The sequence below is a fragment of the Gopherus evgoodei genome, chromosome 8 (assembly GCF_007399415.2).
Source record: "Gopherus evgoodei ecotype Sinaloan lineage chromosome 8, rGopEvg1_v1.p, whole genome shotgun sequence".
NCBI classification, from domain to species: Eukaryota; Metazoa; Chordata; order Testudines; family Testudinidae; genus Gopherus; species Gopherus evgoodei.
Genome location: NC_044329.1, coordinates 74204316 through 74222293, shown reverse-complemented (window position 1 = coordinate 74222293; position 17978 = coordinate 74204316). Strand labels below are relative to the sequence as shown.

The window sequence follows — 17978 nt, the reverse complement described above, 5'->3', positions numbered from 1 at the left end:
ACTGCTGACATTGATTCTGTTTTATGGAGAAGGAAGCATGTGTTTATTTTAAACAATATAAAGTAGTACCATGCACTTTAAAATGGGTTGAGATTAAACATAGATACATAATGCTTGAACCTTAATGATATACAATTATTGGAAAATACATTTATTTGAAGTAGGATTTTTTTTTTTTTAATATGGCCTCAGTTCTCAACTACATTTATCGAAGGCCTGGTCAACACTAGAACTGCATCACACAGGAGTGTGAAAAAATCCACAATACTGACCAGTGTGGTTAAGCAGACTTAAGTTCCTGTATAGACAGTGCTAGGTTGACCGAAGAATATTTCTGTCAACCTAGTTACCACCACTTGGGGACCTGGATTGCTTGACCAATGGAAGAATCCCTCCCATTGGTATGGGTAATGTCTACACTGAAGCTCTACAGTGATGTTGCAGTAGCAGGGCAGTTGTGCTGTTGTAGTGTGTAAGTGTAGACAACTCCTAAGCCACTTTTCTGTCTCCACTAGCAAGGAATGGCTGGATCCGAATGTACTCTGGCTCTGCCCATTCCCCTACTCCCCTTCCCCATACTCTGCTATGACGTTTCCATTATGCCAGGGACAGGTGCTATAGAGCCAGCAAAATTATCTGGGTATTCCCCTATGCCAACAGAATCCCCAGCTCCACCTTTAGGACATGCCTGAGCAGTGCATAGCATCTAGAAGTAAGGCCTATGATCTGGCTCTGAACATTTTGAGGAACTGAAAGAATTAATTGTCAAACACCTTAGTTTCTCGCTAGTTTCTTTTGTGTTTCTTGTATTGAGATGGTACCTTCCCACTTCTTCTGGCTATACATGGCCCCAGCTAGTGGTCTCTCAGACCATGGATTGACCATCCTTGATTTTCGATCCATCATTTTCCACCTAATCCTTCATGATTAGGACCTAATCCTACAAAGACTTAAGCATGTGAGTAACTTTATATAAGATATTGCATGAATCTTTTCAGGATTTGAGCGATTGATGGATTGGTATAACTGCTGTCTTCTCTGAGCCAGATTCCCATGCTGATTGCCTACTCAAGATAGTAAAAACTTGGAATTTCCATTCCATGGGAAATTCCAATATTTTGAATTTGTTTTCATTTTGTATCAGAACAAAAAGTCACAATTTAGAAATTAATGACTAAGCACAAATTCTGAAATATTTTGTTTCAGATACAGTGAAATGCCCTTTTGAAATGTTTAATTTTTATAATAGAACTTTGTTTTGATATCAGATTTTCTTTTCACTTCATTGTTTTGATTTTTGTTATGATTTACCATATAATAATGTAAATGTTTTGACTTTCATTATATATATAAAACATAAAAGTTAAAACAAAACTTTCTGAATATATTGAAACAACACATTTTGCTCTTATTGAAATGAAGCATTTCAATAGTTTCCTGTCAACAATTTTCATGAAAATGATATGTTCCCACCAAACTTTTTTATTTAATCAGAGGCTTCCATCAGAAAAGTTTTGACCAGCTCTGTTGCCTACCTTGAGATGTTTCACTGAAAGGGTTAAATTCTGTTAAATTCTGTAAATAAATATACTTGTGCAACCCTGTTAACTTCAGTGGGGCTAGTCAAGTGTAACTAAGGGCAAAGCTTAATCAAACTGAGGAGTCTTGACTGGAGATCTAGAAAAATCTCTTTAGCAGTGAAGTTGAAGAGACTGGAACAACCTTCCAAGGGAAGTTGTAAAATGCTTGAGATCTTTGAAATTGGAGTGGACAAAACACTTGAAAATGTATACCAGTGAAAAATCCTGGGAGCTTGTTCTGGGCGTGAACTAGAGGATCTCACAAGTCTTTTTCATATTTGACTTTTGTGATACTAAGTTTTGTTGTACTATAGCTTAAAGTAAAGGCTTTTATTTTCAAAAGAGAAACCACAGAAGAAAGATTTTAAAATCCTTCACAGACAACAATAGTGTATAATATTTTGGTGTCCCTTTTGTGTTTAAACAGCAAATGTTTTTCAGACTTCTTTGGCATAATGATTTATTGGTATTGGTGCTTCAGGATTGTTTGTCACCAGAGGTCTAAAGCTAGGGATTGACCCCTTCTGGCAGATTAAATACAAATTATGCAAACTGCTGTGGTGTGGGTCAGAACCTAATTAATGTTACACATCTTGAGCAGATAATCATTTCTCTAAATGAGAGCTATCTAGCAGTCTAGTTGAAAACAAAAACCATATTAGAAAAAATGAAGTATACAGTTTTACTGCTTTACAGTATATCCACTTGTCCTACTTGAATATGTAAAAGCTACATAATTGCAGAGTTTGTGTATAGTTAAAGAAGTATCAGCATTTCCACTACATAACTTATTTTACAGGGGTTTAAAGGGATATACAAATTAACTCCATAATGTAACTTGATTTACAAAATTTCAGCATAGTAGTATGTAACTGGATTTGCTTTAACAAAATTAAGTAATGGATATACTAATTCTGGATAATTTATTGTAGTCATGTAACTCAAAATCAGTCAGACTTTTACTCTGCTAGTAGATTATGATTTTTTGGTATTTAAAATGTACAGTTTGTGTGTGTATGTGTAAAATGAGATAGCTACATAGCAGAATTTCCTCACATATTTCCATTAACTTTATTTTAAATTCTAAATCAAGGTAAATTCTTCCTTGAATGTATCCCTGAATCCCATTAATATTAATGAGAGCTATATATGTGCACTGAGTAGCAAGTATACCTCTGTGGGGGTCAATTGCATGGCTGTTCCACATGCACAACTCTCACTGAAGTCAAGACAATGGCAGCTCCAACATGGAGTGGCTGTAAAATCAGGCCATTAGTCAGTAATTACCTTAATTTTAGTTGTGTGAAATTGCTTGATGAAGTATTTTCCGGAGAGACCAGAATAGCTTTTGTTTTCTGTTCTTTTGTCTTTTGAAATGAAGATAGTGCTCAGAAGAGATGCTGTCTTAACAGAAGTAGTGACTGGAGTCCTTTGTTTATTCACAGGGCAGGCCCATCCAGGGTAATGGCAGTGCGAGCCCGGCAATGTATCTGACTCCGAGGTTATTTATTTAGTGTGTGCGTAGTCATCTAGCCAAGCGGTGGCATCTTCAGTGGTGTGAGGCAGTTCTTCTAGGCCACCACTGAACCTTGTCAACGGGTTTTCATCGACAATGTGTGTCATTGTCTGTGTTGCACCGCAGATGCACAAATGGTTGTCACAAAGGCCCAAGCGGTACTGGCTGTCTGCACAGAGATCTTGCCCACTCCAGAATCTGTTCAACAGGGACCATTGACGATGGGGCAGGTCAAAACCAGGCAGGCAAATTGTGGGGTTGGTGATGAGGGACTAGTTGGGGAATATAGCAAATATCCATTCATCTCGCCAGAGTGTTTCCGCCCTAATATCCTGGTGTCGTGGATGAGACCATAATGGGCAACATGACAGCAAACATGCAGCTAGTGGTTTAAAAAGGTCATTGTGCAGTGGCAGGCTTGAGTTGGCACATACTTTCTCCAGTAACTTGCCAGTGGCAACCTCTCATCTGATATGAGGAGAAGCAGTATTGCTCAGAACTGGAAGCCATGGGAGTGCAGTCGGACACTAGGTGCCAGAGATGATACGCATGGCGACACGTAACTGTGTATCCACTAGTTTGGTGTGTGACAATTGTTATAACCTTATTCCCAGATCTGGACCTTAGCATACAAAATATGGGGGTTAGCATGAAAACCTCCAAGCTTAGCTACCAGCTTGGACCTGGTACCTGCTGCCACCACCCAAAAAATTAGAGTGTTTTGGGGCACTCTGGTCCCACTGAAAAACCTTCCCTGGGGACCCCAAGACCCAAATCCCTTGAGTCTCACAACAAAGGGAAATAATCCTTTTTCCCTTCCCCCCTCCAGGTGCTCCTGGAGAGATACACAGACACAAGCTCTGTGAAACTACCCTCTCCGTTCCCAATCCTGGAAACAAAAAGGACTTTCCTATTCCCCCAGAGGGAATGCAAAATCAGGCTAGCCAATTCAACACACACCGATCTCCCCTGATTTCTTCCTCCCACCAATTCCCTGGTGAGTACAGACTCAATTTCCCTGAAGTAAAGAAAAACTCCAACAGGTCTTAAAAGAAAGCTTTATATAAAAAAAGAAAGAAAAAAATACAAATAGTCTCTCTGTATTAAGATGACACAATACAGGGCAATTTCTTAAAAAAATATTGAATAAACAGCCTTATTCAAAAAGAATACAAATCAAAGCACTCCAGCACTTATATTCATGCAAATACCAAAGAAAAGAAACCATATAACTTACTATCTGATCTCTTTGTCCTTACACTTAGAAACAAAAGATTAGAAAGCAGAACTACTTCTCCAAAGCTCAGAGAAAGCAGGCAGACAGAAAACAAAGACCTCAGACACACAATTCCCTCCACCCAAAGTTGAAAACATCCGGTTTCCTGATTGGTTCTCTGGTCAGGTGTTTCAGGTCAAAGAGACATTAACCCTTAGCTATCTGTTTATGACAACAATCGACTCCAAACTGGTGCACAATACTCCGCCACTGAATACGAGGTGGCAGGAGCTGACATCCGCAAGGTTGGAACACGAACATCCCATGATGAACCTGCCAGTTTGCTAAGAAGATTATTGCACGTCTTAAGTTTAGCTGCTGTCTTCTTCAGGTGGGCTTGGTAACTCGGTGTGCATGCCATGGTCACATCTAGACAGACCGGATCTATTTCATGCTTCATCTTCTAACATTCAGATAAACATTCAGTTCTTGCGTTGTGCTGGCGTGATGAAGAGAACAAACTGGAGATTGGAGGCGCCAAGTCTTACAGTAGTCAGCTAACTTGTCGTGTCTCAGTTTAAGGTGACATCAAGCTCTTGAAATGTCCGGGCCTGGGTAGTGCAACAGATGCCATCTGCATAAATGAACTTTCAACTCAGTTGTTGGTAGGTCATTGATATAAAAGTTGAACAGGGTTGGAGAAAGCACAGCGCCTTGGGGTAACTCATTTCTCTGTTGTCTCCAAGCACTCGTCTTCTCCCCCATATGGACTCTGAACTGCCTATCACAGAGGAACAGTTCAGCGATGCCTGTGACCCAAGGTAGCAGGACCCGTGATACCTTCACGAGCAGGCAATGGATCAGTGTCCTCATCACACCACCCACCAGTACCTGACAGCAGTCTGGGAAGCTAATGATCCAACCAGCAAGCCAAATTCTGCAAGCACCAGCTCAACAAATCCCAGCACTATCATCACCAACAACCCCAATACGCAGCCTGGTGACTTCTGTGTCATTGGTCCAGCTCTACGCATGTTACAACTTAATGTGGAGGGTTTCTCGGCTGCCAAGCATGATTTACTTGGCATTCTTGCTTATCAACATACTATCAACATCATTTGCTTGCAAGAGACACACATGGCAACTGCCGAAGCTGGGCGTTACAGTATTGGCGGCTTCAACCTATTGTGCCGTGTGGCACACCCAAAGCATGGCCAAGCCACACACGTTCAGTCTGATATTGCAGATGCCATTCAGCTGATGTCTACTGAATTCTGTGACACCATCCAGGTGGCAGTTTCTGGCTGGCGAATGTTTACAAGCCTCCAAGCATCAACTGGAACCAAAAGTTTCTACCAAGCTTGCCACACCTAGCTGTCTATGTCGGAGATGTCAACAGCCTTCACACAGACTTGGAGGTGAAAGGAAAACTCTTTTCACACATTCAGCTCTTGGTCTCTCCAGCTACCAGTGAAGAAGCTAGTTGTGGTGATGTGTGTTTTGTTATCTAAATCCCAGTCTACAAAGAACTGGATGCAGTTCACTTCAGATACCCCATTAAAGAACTGACAGATAGTAATGACTTTTAGTCATTACTGACTTAGCCCTAAAGAGTTAAAGAAGTTCGTTTCATAAATTCCAAATTCACACAAATGTGAAAAGAGAAATGCAAACATTAGAAGAACTGGAAGGCTCAGGAGATTGGTAAAACGTTCATAGAAACTTTAAGATCTAAGGTTGCCAGCTGTAATCCGCTCAGGTCAGTAACGTGTGAAAGTGTTAACATCTGATGGCTAAACAGCAGGGTGGATAAAAATCAATGATTTTAAAATAAATTTTAAAAATCAGATTTTTTTATTTAAATCGCATTTTTTTTAATAAAATGCTTTTTGAGGAAAAAACTTATCTAAAGATAGTTTTAATTAAGATACATTATAGCTCAAAGAGATCTCATCATGGAATAGGAGTTATAAATTCTAATTCTATAGTATGAGACAATATATTCATGTAATGTTTAAGAAAAATTTTATGAGTTCCAGTAGTTCATGGATTAGGGACCCAATTTTATGGGGTTCCAGGGACTTCTCTATAAATTATTTAGGTTCATCTTTCTGTCTCTCCAAAGGGACTCAGTGCTCATTCTAGAAGATACCATCAGAGATGCTTAATTTTGTAATCCGCAAACTGTGGATTTATGTCTTCAGAGATAACATGCTTGTCAACAGCAAAAATGTTATTAAATTAGATAAATAAATAAATAAATAGAGGTGAGACATAGTTAAATAAAACAATTTAAATGTTTATCTGGTGATGTTGGCCTCCTGATACAGCATGGGTCAACATGGGAAGAAAATCCTCCAAATATTAATGATTAACTTGTTGAATTGGAGACAGTTCACCTCTCAATGACTTCATAAATATCTGCTTCAATTACCTTTGGTAAATGAAATAAACAATCATTCATTTTCTGATCTAATCTGAAACTAAACTAATCTGAAAAGTTTTCAAAATAAATCACTTTAAAAATGTGTAGCGAGTGCCTTCTAAAAATGAAATCTACGTCTATCTCTGAGTTGTGAAGAATATGTATTAAGGTTATAACAACCAACAAGAATGCACTTTTATGTAGAAATTCATGATTAAATCGAGTCTTCCTGACTAGTGATTTAAAGTATGATTTAAAGCATGATTTAGATCAATTTGATTTAAATCAAATCCACCCTGCTACTCAGTGACCTGTTTGAAAGGCATTTGGTGGTTTTAGCTCAGTCTACATCACAAAAACCATCACCGCAATTGACATCCTGTATTAACAGTCTCAACAGAGACATCACGGACTGACTTCACTCCACCCCCAGGACTGGTCAGCCCCCAGCCCCCTCCTCCCCAGGACTGGTCAGCCCCCTCCCCCCAGGACTGGTCAGGGTTGTTGCTGGGTAGTGTTGGGAAGTGTGCTGTGCCATTTCCGTGGGTAAAAGAGGACATTTGTCTCCCCGGGGTTGTCAGTCAGCACTGAATTTGCGCACACACACTCATTTTACATTCTGTTAATATATTTAAAATGTACACTAACAGAAGCCAAGAAATCCAGTGTTAATGCCGGCACCCTACTCAGTCCTTTGAGTTTCCTGACTTTTTCATACATTTCATTTTTAAGAGTAGTTTTTTATACTGAATTTTATGTAAATGTTTGTTATAGTATCAACCTACCTTAAATATAAGTAGTGGGCAGTTCGTTTAGACTGTGTGTCCTTGTGTTTTATTACTCATTCCCTATTAGTCTTCTACAAATGTTCCGCTTTTCTTTAGTTTTGGCAAGCTGCTGAGAACACCATTTCCTTCCTTTCATTCTGGTGAAGTCCAATTGTTGTTTGCTTATAGTACGTTAGTCTTTCCCAGAATTTAGCCTGGAGTTTTTATACACTGGGGAGCCTCCTGTGTGTTTAGATTATAAAACACTTTTGTAATAGAACTTCAATAGTATCATGCTTTCAGATAATGCTGTCAAACTGGATTTCAATATTGGTTTGTCTGTCACTCTCTGCAGTATTCTGTTATGTAGATGTTAGTGTATAATCATTTTGTCCCCTCAGAAGCTACATTTTTAAGTTGTTTCCCACCTCCCCAAACTCAGACTTTGTAGAGCACTTTTTCTGCTTCTATAGTACTGTACAATGCCTTACTTTACTTACTTTTTCTTTTGTTAGGTATATGTCGGTCTATTGGTGTAAGCAATTTTCTCATTAATCATTTGGAGCAACTAAAGGAAGATTGTAAGATAACTCCACATGTTAATCAGGTGAGTGTGTATGCAATACATTCAAGACATCTGTTTTAGAGTAAACCCCATCACCCAAAAAACATGATTTCTCCAGTCCCTTTCAACAAATCCAAATGTCAAAATTAGTCTTAGACCCGAAAAAACAAAACAAACAAAAAAGAAAAAAATCACAACTTTAAAATAATTTCCCCACATGATCAGTTGTCTTCTTACCAGACCTGTTTGTGACTGATGTTGTGGCCAATGGCTCAATTTTAGATGCAGACAGTTTGCAAATAAACAAACGTCAACTAGATACTGAGTATCAAATCACCATCATAGCAACAAGCTACTTGAGGATGTACTGCCAAATGTAAGTACTGTATTTTAAAAAATAGAGACCCAACTCCCTTAGGCAACGCTGAAAATCCTCACAACAGTGTACAAGTTGTCACATTTTAAAGATTCTTTTGGTTCGAAACTCTTTACTCTTTCTGCTGATATTCCCCAGTGTGGACTAGATTCTGCTATCCTTCCTCATGTTGTGCAAGTCTTTATTCCATATGTACTCGCATTTAGTTCACAGCTGAATAAGGGCGGCAGAATTTGGTCCTTAACAACTAAGGGTACGTCTATACTACCCACTGGATCAGTGGGTAGTGTTCAATGTATCGGGGATTGATTTATTGCGTCTCATCTGGACGTGATAAATCGATCTGCTACTCGACACCCGTACTCCACCTTGGCAGGAGGAGTAAGCAGAGTCGACGGGGGAGCCGCAGCAGTCGACTCGCTGCCGTGAGGACGGCCAGGTAAGTCGAACTAAGATACTTCGACTTCAGCTACATGAATAGTATAGATGAAGTTGTGTATCTTAGTTCAAACCTCCCCGCTAGTGTAGTCCATGCCTAAGAAATATATAAAACCACTGGTAATGGGATGGCTGCTCCACACAGGTAAAATAGAGTTGAGAGGGGGCAAAGCCTTTCTGCATATTGCAATCTGAGATATACATGGGGAGTGGACTCGCTGGATCCATAGAGACAGGAGCTGTCTATGAAGCTGCAGTATCTCTCCTCTTGACAGAATGGCTTATACAAAAACCACGCTGACTTTGGGTTCCCTTGTGATTAACTAATAACAACGATGGAGGATTTCATTCAGCTGCAGGCTCCTTTATTAATTCCCTGCCAGGTTTTCACACACAAATCCAAGGGCTCAGTAAAGAGCAGTGCCAGAGAACAGCGGGACTTGCTCCATCAATGTATGATTGGTAGTCTTTGCCTGAGAAAGATCTAAAACTAGAATAGCATGGGTGTTGCAGGTCAGGAAATAGGAGTTAGTAGAGGAGAAGCTTGCACAGTGGTCACTCTCCCTGTGCCTCCTCTAGCCAAAGGTTAATTGTCCTTCACTTTCAGTAGCACCAAAAAATCATCCGTAAATGTTTGAAAAGAAAAAAATGCTTAGGGCTGAATTTTAAAAAAAATTGTCAAGAGTTACCTGCTCTAGCCAGCCATGCAGCTGAATATCACTGGTTCCCAGAACTCAGCTCATGATATCTGAGATTCCCTAATCAATGGATGATACAGTGTTCATTGTCTCCAGAAGAAAGGCAACATTAGCTCTGCATCTAGTTCATCAAGTTGGTGGGTGACATATCAGCATGCCATACTTGTTCTAAATATTTGTGAAATAATCTTGAACTGTGTAACTCTGAAGCCTTGAAAGACTAAGGGATATATTCTGCTTGCAGTTATATTGATGAAAATGTGGAATACATCATCTGAAGCCAATAGCTATTCCAGATTTACTCTGGTGTAACTGGGAGTAGAATTTGGTCCTGAATTAGAAAATTAGTCACCTTTTTATTTAATTTCTTGTAACATATTATATTGATGACACCTACCCAATAGGAATCTAACTTAAATATCCAATTCCTACTTCCATTTAATTTTACTACAGTATTACTAATTAAATAATGCATCCTTAGAATACTGCATCTGAATGTTTTATCATTTTCCCGACTAGGAATACTTTTTGTGAGACACTTCACTAGAGTTAATATGTGTTTAATAACTAATATAAAATTATTCCTACCCCTCAAATGAGCACTCGTTTCCTCTCTAAATATTCGTTTTTAGTGTAGTGCTGTCTGATAGGTAACAAACATGATAGATTTGCTGTGGATTGTGTTAAACAATATTTTGCAAGGAACTGCTGGCTCATTCTTTTTCTTGTCACAATTCTGTGTAATAAAGAATGGAAATATTTTTCTAATCTGTTCAGGTGTAAGCCAACGAATAAAACAGTGACCTAAACATTGGACATAGAAATGTAAACATTAAATACAAAGGTCACTCAAAGGTTAAGAAACATCAAAGGTTGAAGAAATGGATGTGTCTGTTGTTTGAACCTTGTCCACAGTAATTTAGATCATAGCATTTTTAGGCTGACTCAGGCCAGCCTTCAAGGGGCAGGGTTTTTCTTAGTGTGTATTGAACAAATGCCAGCCTATTGTTGTCTGAAAAGACAACATGTACTAAAGATGAGAAACAGGAAATGTTCATTTGTCTTTCTTATGGCGGAAGAATTTTTCCAGATTCCACGTTGATGTAATTGTTCTAAACAATATTTTTCCTCAAAATACGCAAGAGTTAGATCATTGGAACAACAATGACGGCTATTTGATTTGAAGTCATGTCACATGATTATATAGTGGTGATGTAAGGGAAAACTACACTCAATTTGATCTCAACGCACAGGGAGGTGCTTTTAATTTGGTTTGGTTTTTTTTACAATTCATTAGTTGTGAAATGTTTTTCAAAATAACATTTGTTATAGAATCATAGGATTGGAAGGGACCTCGAGAGGTCATCTAATTCAGTGCCCTGTACTCGTGGCAGGACTAAGTATTATCTAGACTGGTGTTTCCCAAACTTGGGACACCGCTCATGTAGAGAAAGCCCCTGGCAGTCCGGGCCGGTTTGTTTACCTGCCCTGTCCACAGGTTCAGCTGATCACGGCTCCCACTGACCAAGGTTCGCCACTCCAGGCCAATGAGGGCTGTGGGAACCAGCGGCCAGTACGTCCTTTGGCCCACACCACTTCCAGCAGCTCCCATTGGCCTGGAGCAGCGAACCGCGGCCAGGGGGAGCCACGATCGGCCGAATCTGCAGACGGGGCAGGTAAACAAACCGGTCCAGCTTGCCAGGGGCTTTCTGTACACGAGCGGTGTCCCAAGTTTGGGAAACACTGGTCTAGACCATCCCTGACATGTATTTGTTTAACTGTGCTCTTAAAAATCTCCAATGATGGAGATTCCATAACCTCCCATGGCAATTTATTCCAATGCTTAACCACCTTGACAATTGAGAAGTTTTTCCTAATGTCCAGCCTAAATCTCCTTTCCTGCAATTTAAGCCCATTGCTTCTTGTTCTATCCTCAGACGTTAAGGACAACAATTTTTCTCCCTCCTCCTTGTAACAACTTTTTATGTATTTGAAAAACAGAGTCGTCCCTTCTCTAGAGTAAACAAACCCATTTTTTTTAATCTTCCCTCATAGGTCATTTCTAGATTTCTAGACCTTTAACATTTTTGTTGCTCTTCTCTGGATTTTCTCCAAAATTGTCCACATCTTTCCTGAAATATGGCACCTCAAACTGGACACAATACTCCATTTGAAGCCTAATCAGCAGAGTAGAGCAGAAGAATTACATTTTCTTCTTTGAATGCTTGCTCATATCGATTCCAATTAGGTGTGCGTGCCACGGCCATTGGAGAATTTTTACCCTAGCAAAACCCGGTTGGTCAGCTGAGGAGCCTTCTGGAGTGGTGCCCTCATGGTGCTGGATATATACCCCAGCCAACCCAGCGCCCCTCAGTTCCTTCTTACTGCTCATGACGATTGTTGGAACTGTGGAGCTTGGCCTTGCTGCTCTCCAGTCTCCCTAGTGTTTCCCTACAGTTTGTTAATAGTTTGTTGTTATAATATTGTTATAGATTATAATAGTTGTAGTTCTAGTTATAGTATAGTAGTTGGTATTAGTGGAGGAGAAGGGGTTTTCCCCTCCTTCCCGTATTTGATTGGGCTCATGCCCAGAGCTCCAAGCTTTAAGCCCTGCGTATCCTGCTCCACGCCCATGACAACGAGTGACCCCCACGACTCTTGCCTGAAGTGTGTGGGGGAATCTCACCAGACAGAGACATGCAGGATTTGCAAGAGCTTTCACCCCCGGACTAAGAAGGAGTGAGGCTTTCGTTTGAGACAGCTCTTTATGGAGGCAGCTCTTAGTCCTCAGCCTCTAGTGGTGTGGCAAGACCCGGTGCTGAGTGCTTTGGTACGCAGTGCCCCGGCTTCAGCTACGGGAATGGTATTGCGCTTGGACTCTGATAGAGAGCTCCAGCACCGACGTTCCCTAGCACTGCAATCAATTTCTGTAGTCCGGCACCGTCTCACTTGCCTGGCCAAAAGCGTATGATCCTCTATCTCCTGTGGCATCATCCTCATCTTTGCCCGATGAGGCTGTGGCAGAGACCACTATATTGGGTGTCCCCCTCCCAATAGACCTCCACTCCCACCAGGAACTCTTGCAAAGAGTGATGCGGAATATGAACCTGCAAGCAAAGGAGGTAGTCAAGGTGAGGACCCTGTGGTTGACATTTTGTCCACAGAAGCTCCTTCCAGGATGGCCTTACCACTTATCCAGACCATTCAAACCATGGCCAGTACAGTCTGGCAAACACTCACTTCCATTCCCCCAACTGCTAAGGGGGTGGACCGGAAGTATTTCGTCCCCTCCAAGGGATATAACTATCTGTACTCATCCACAGCCCTGTTCACTGCTGGTGGCCTCAGTGAATGAGAAGGAGCGTCATGGTCAGCAAGCCCTGGCACCCAAATCAGAAGAGGCCAAGCGCCTCAATTTATTGGGGCACAAAGTCTACTTCTCAGGGGGAGCTCCAACTCCGAATTGTGAACCAGCAGGCTCTCCTGAGCTGATATAATTTTAACTCCTGGAACTCCATGATGATGTTCAAGGAACTGGTTCCTCCAGAGTCCAAAGAAGAGTTTGGGGCTCTGGTAGAAGAGGGAAAAATGGTTGCACAAACCGCTTTGCAGGCCTCATTGGACACCATGGACTCTGCCACTTGGACCCTCTCCTCAGGGATAGCAATGAGGCGCATTTCTTGGCTGCAAGCTTCTAGTCTACCACCAGAGCTTCAGCAAACTTTGCAGGATCTTCCCTTTGATGGAGAGGGACTGTTCTCAAACAAGACAGACTCGAGGCTTCAAAGCCTCAAACACTCTAGGGCCATAATGCGTTCGCTGGGGATGCACATGCCATCTACCCTGTGGAAACCATTTAAACCACAGCCCCAATGCTCTTACCCTCCTCCTTGGCCGAGACAGGACTTCTATAGGAGACGGGGGTGCGGTGGCAGGAGAAAATCCTCCAACCACCAAACCGGCCAGGCCCAAGGTCCTTCCAAGCCCTCAGCAGATCCCAAACAAAACTTCTGAAGGGACGCCCAAGGATCTCAGGATCTTGAATCATTTATCCCGTTTCCACCATGCCTGGTCCCTCATAACCATGGACCGTTGATTCTTCGCACAGTGGAAAGGGGATACTCTCCAATTTTTGGTTTCCCCACCCTCCCCATCCCTCTTCAGGGACCCTTCTCATGAGCAACTCCTTATCCAGGAGTTGCAGTCACTCCTTGCCATGGGGGTGATCAAGGAGGTTCCAAGGCAGCTAAGGGGCAGGGGGTTTTAACCCCATTATTTCCTAATCCCCAAGGCAAAAGGCGGGCTTCGGGATATCCTGGACCCACGCGGACTCAACAAATTCATGGTAAAGTTGAAGTTCTGCATGGTCTCCTTGGGCACCATTATACCTTCCCTGGATCCTGGAGACTAGTATGCTGCCTTCGACATGAAGGACCCGTATTTCCTCATAGCAATCCATCCAGTGCACAGACACTCCTCTGTTTTGTAGTCAACCACAAACGCTATCAGTTTACGGTCCTTCTGTTCGGCCTCTCTATGACTCCCTAGGTGTTCACCAAATGTGTGGCAGTAGTGGCAACCTTCCTCTATTGTTGACGAATTCAGGTATACCCATATCTCCATGACTGGCTCATTCAAGGACATGCCAAAGAGCAGGTGCAGTCCCACATTCAGTTTGTCACGGACACATTTGGTCAATTAGGCTTCCATCTCAGTGTCACAAAGTCAATGCTAGAACCCACTCAGAGGATAGAATTCATTGGTGCAGTCCTGGACTCCACACGTGCTCAAGCCCTCCTGCTTTCCAAACTTTGTCGGGCCTCATCCGGAGCCTTAAAAGCTTCTCAGCCTCGATGGCAAGAATGTGCTTGAATCTTCTAGGACACATAACTTCCTGCAAATATGTCACCAGGCATGCCAGACTAAGGATCCGCCCACTTCAAGCCTGGCTGGCATCGGTCTATCACCCAGGTCGAGACAGCCTGAATCTGGTGGTCACTGTCCCAGAGAGGGTCCTGACCACCCTCCACTGGTGGCTAGACCCAGAGGTGGTATGCAATGGAGTCTCCTTCTACACCCCTCAGCCCTCCTTGTCCTTGTTACGGATGCATCAGCCCTGGGATGGGGTGCCCATCTCGAGGACACTCAGACACAGGATCTGTGGGCCCTGTCCGAACTCTCTCTCTACATCAACATACGAGAACTGATGGCAGTACGTCTAGCTTTTCAAGCCTTTCAAGAGTGGCTGCATGGTCATTGTGTGGCGGTCCTCACAGACAACACCATGGCCATGTTCTACATCAACAAGCAAGGGGATGCTCGTTCCTTCCCCCTCTGTCAGGAGGCTGTTCAACTGTGGGAGTTCTGCATAGCCGGCTCCATTCACCTGGTGGCGTCTTTTCTCCCAGGGATCCAGAACATGTTGGTGGACTGCCTCAGCAGATCCTTCCACGCCCACAAGTGGTCACTCCGTCCGGATGTCATCCACTCTGTCTTCCTAAAGTGGGAGTTTCCCAGGTCGACCTGTTTGCCTCACATAGTAGTCGGAAATGGCAGGCATTTTGCTCCCTCCAAGGTCACTCCCCAGGCTCTCTCACAGATGCCTTCCTACTCCCGTGGATGAGCTGATTGTTCTACACCTTCCCACTGTTTCCCCTTGTACACAGGGTCCTGCTCAAGGTGCGCAGGGGCAAATTACGACTGATTCTGGTCGCCTGGCATGGCCCAGAGAGCATTGGTACACCATGCTGTTGGAGGTCTCGGTGGATGCCCCGATTCTGCTGCCTCTCTTTCCGGATCTGATCACACAGGATCACGGCCGCCTTTGTCACCCCATCCTGCAGTCCCTCCACCTCATGGCATGGATGCTGCATGGCTTAGCCATTCTGAACTCCTCTATTCTCGTTTGGTACAACAGGTCCTGTTGGGCAGCAGGAAACCTTCCACTCGGGCTACCTATATGGCTAAATGGAAGCAATTCTCATGCTGATGCTCTCACCATGACACACTTCCTCTCCAAGGGTCCATGCCTCTCATTCTGGACTATCTCCTGAACGGGAAACAGCAGGGCCTGGTGATATCATCCATCGGAATTCACCTGGCGGCTATCTCAGCTTTCCACCCAGGAGTAAATGGCCGATCTGTCTTCGCCAACCCCATGGTTGGTAGATTCCTCAAGGACCTGGACCATCTATATCCACATGTACAACAGCCTGTACCCATGTGGGACCTTAACCTGGTCCTCTCCAGACTTATGAGACCTCCGTTTGAGCCCTTGGCCACATGTTCTCTTTTGTACCTCTCTTGGAAAACAATTTTTCTCATGGCTATCACTTTGGCAAAGCGTGTCCCTGAGCTCAAGGTTCTTAGATCGGAACCACCTTACACGATCTTCCATAAGAATAAGGTGCAGCTACGAGCTCACCCTGCCTTTCTTCCCAAGGTGGTATCGACTTTTCATATCAACCAGGACATCTTCCTCCCGGTTTTCTACCGAAAACCTCACGCCAATAGTCAGGAACAATGGCTTCACTCCCTCGATGTTTGTAGGCTCTTGCCTTCTACATTGAACATACAAAGCCATTCCAGAAAACGACGCAGCTCTTCGTTGTGGTAGCAGAGTGGATGAAAGGTCTTTCAGTCTACTCCCAGCAGATCTCTTCTTGGATCACGTCATGTATTCATGCTTGCTATGATCTGGCCGGGGTCCCGAATCTCCATCTCACCGCTCACTCCACAAGGGCTCAGGCCTCGTCGGCAGCCTTTCTGGCCCAGGTATCAATCCAGGAGATCTGCAGAGCTGCTACTTAGTCTTCAGTGCATATGTTTGCATCACGCTGTGCCATCGTTAGACAGGCCAGAGACGATGCGGCATTTGGTAGGGCGATCCTACAATACACGGTACTTCACTCTGACCCCACCGCTTAGATAAGGCTTGGGAGTCACCTAATTGGAATCGATATGAGCAAGCACTCAAATAAGAAAAAACGGCTACTCACCTTTGTAATTGTTGTTCTTCGAGATGTGTTGCTCATATCCATTTCAAATCCTCCCTCCTTCCCCTTTGTTGGAGTAGCCGGCAAGAAAGAACTGAGGGGGTGCTGGGTTGGCCGGGGTATATATCCAGCGCCATGAAGGTGCCACCCCAGGGGGCTCCACAGCCAACCGACTGGTAAAAATTCTCTGACGGCCATGCTCGTGGTGTGTGCACACCTAATTGGAATGGATATGAGCAACACATCTCGAAGAACAACAGTTACAAAGGTGAGTAACTATCTTTTGTCTTGCTTACAACACTCCTGCTAATACATCCCAGAATGATGTTTGGTTTTTTGCAACAGTGTTACACTGTTGACTCATATTTAGCTTGTGATCCACCAGGACCCCCATTTTCCTTTCTGCAATACTCCTTCCTAGTCAATCATTTCCCATTTTGTATGTGTGCAACTGATTGTTCCTTCCTAAGTGGAATACTTTGCATTTGTTGTTATTGACTTACATCCTATTTACTTCAGACCATTTCTCCAGTTTGTCCAGATCATTTTGAATTTTAATCCTATTCTCCAAAGCACTTGCAACCACTCCCAGCTTGGTGTCATCCACAGACTTTATAAGTGTACTCTCTATGCCATTATCTAAATTGTTGATGAAGATGTTGAACAGAACCAGACCCAGAACTGATCCCTCTGGGGCCCCACTCAATGCCCTTCCAGCTTGATTGTGAACTACTGATAACTACTATCTGGGAATGGTTTTCCAACAAGTTATGCACCCACCTTATAGTAGCTCCATCTAGGTTGTATTTCTCTAGTTTGTTTATGAGAAGGTCATGTGAGACAGTATAAAAAGCCTTACTAAAGTCAAGATATACCACATCTACCACTTCCTCGTTATCCACAAGACTTTTTATCCTGTCAAAGAAAGCTATTATGTTGGTTTGACATGATTTGTTCTTGACAAATCCATGCTGACTGTTATTTATCACCTTATTATCTCTAGGTGTTTGCAAATTGATTGCTTAGTTATTTGCTCCATTATATTTCCAGATAGTGAAGTTAAGCTGATTGGTCTGTAATTTCTCAAATTGTCCTTATTTCCCTTTTTATAGATAGGCACCATATTGCCCTTTTCCAGTCCTCTGCAATCTCTCCTGTCATCCATGACTTTTCAAAGATGAACCTTATAGGGATGAACCTTCAAACATTCAGTTTGGCTAGGTGGGCTGCAAAATGTTTGATTGTTTATCCAAGGGCTTCTTCTCTTTCCTTAACCCTTCATCCTCCCCTTCCTTTATATCACTGTCTCTCAGATACTTACTACTGTTCCTCTCTCCACCAGCCACTTACAGGTTATTGCCAATCTGTGACCTTCATCCCTAGCCTGAGCACCCTGAAAACC

The 17978-nt window shown here is 42.8% G+C and overlaps 1 protein-coding gene across 1 annotated transcript in view; it reads left to right on the top strand.

Moving 5' to 3' along the window:
- LOC115656129 (uncharacterized oxidoreductase YtbE-like) overlaps window positions 1-17978 on the top strand; it is an 89752-nt gene that overhangs the window by 56913 nt on the left and 14861 nt on the right. The window contains exon 4 of the mRNA XM_030572447.1: window positions 8020-8111. Coding sequence (XP_030428307.1) covers window positions 8020-8111 — 92 coding nt within the window. The remainder of the gene's footprint in view (window positions 1-8019; window positions 8112-17978) is intronic.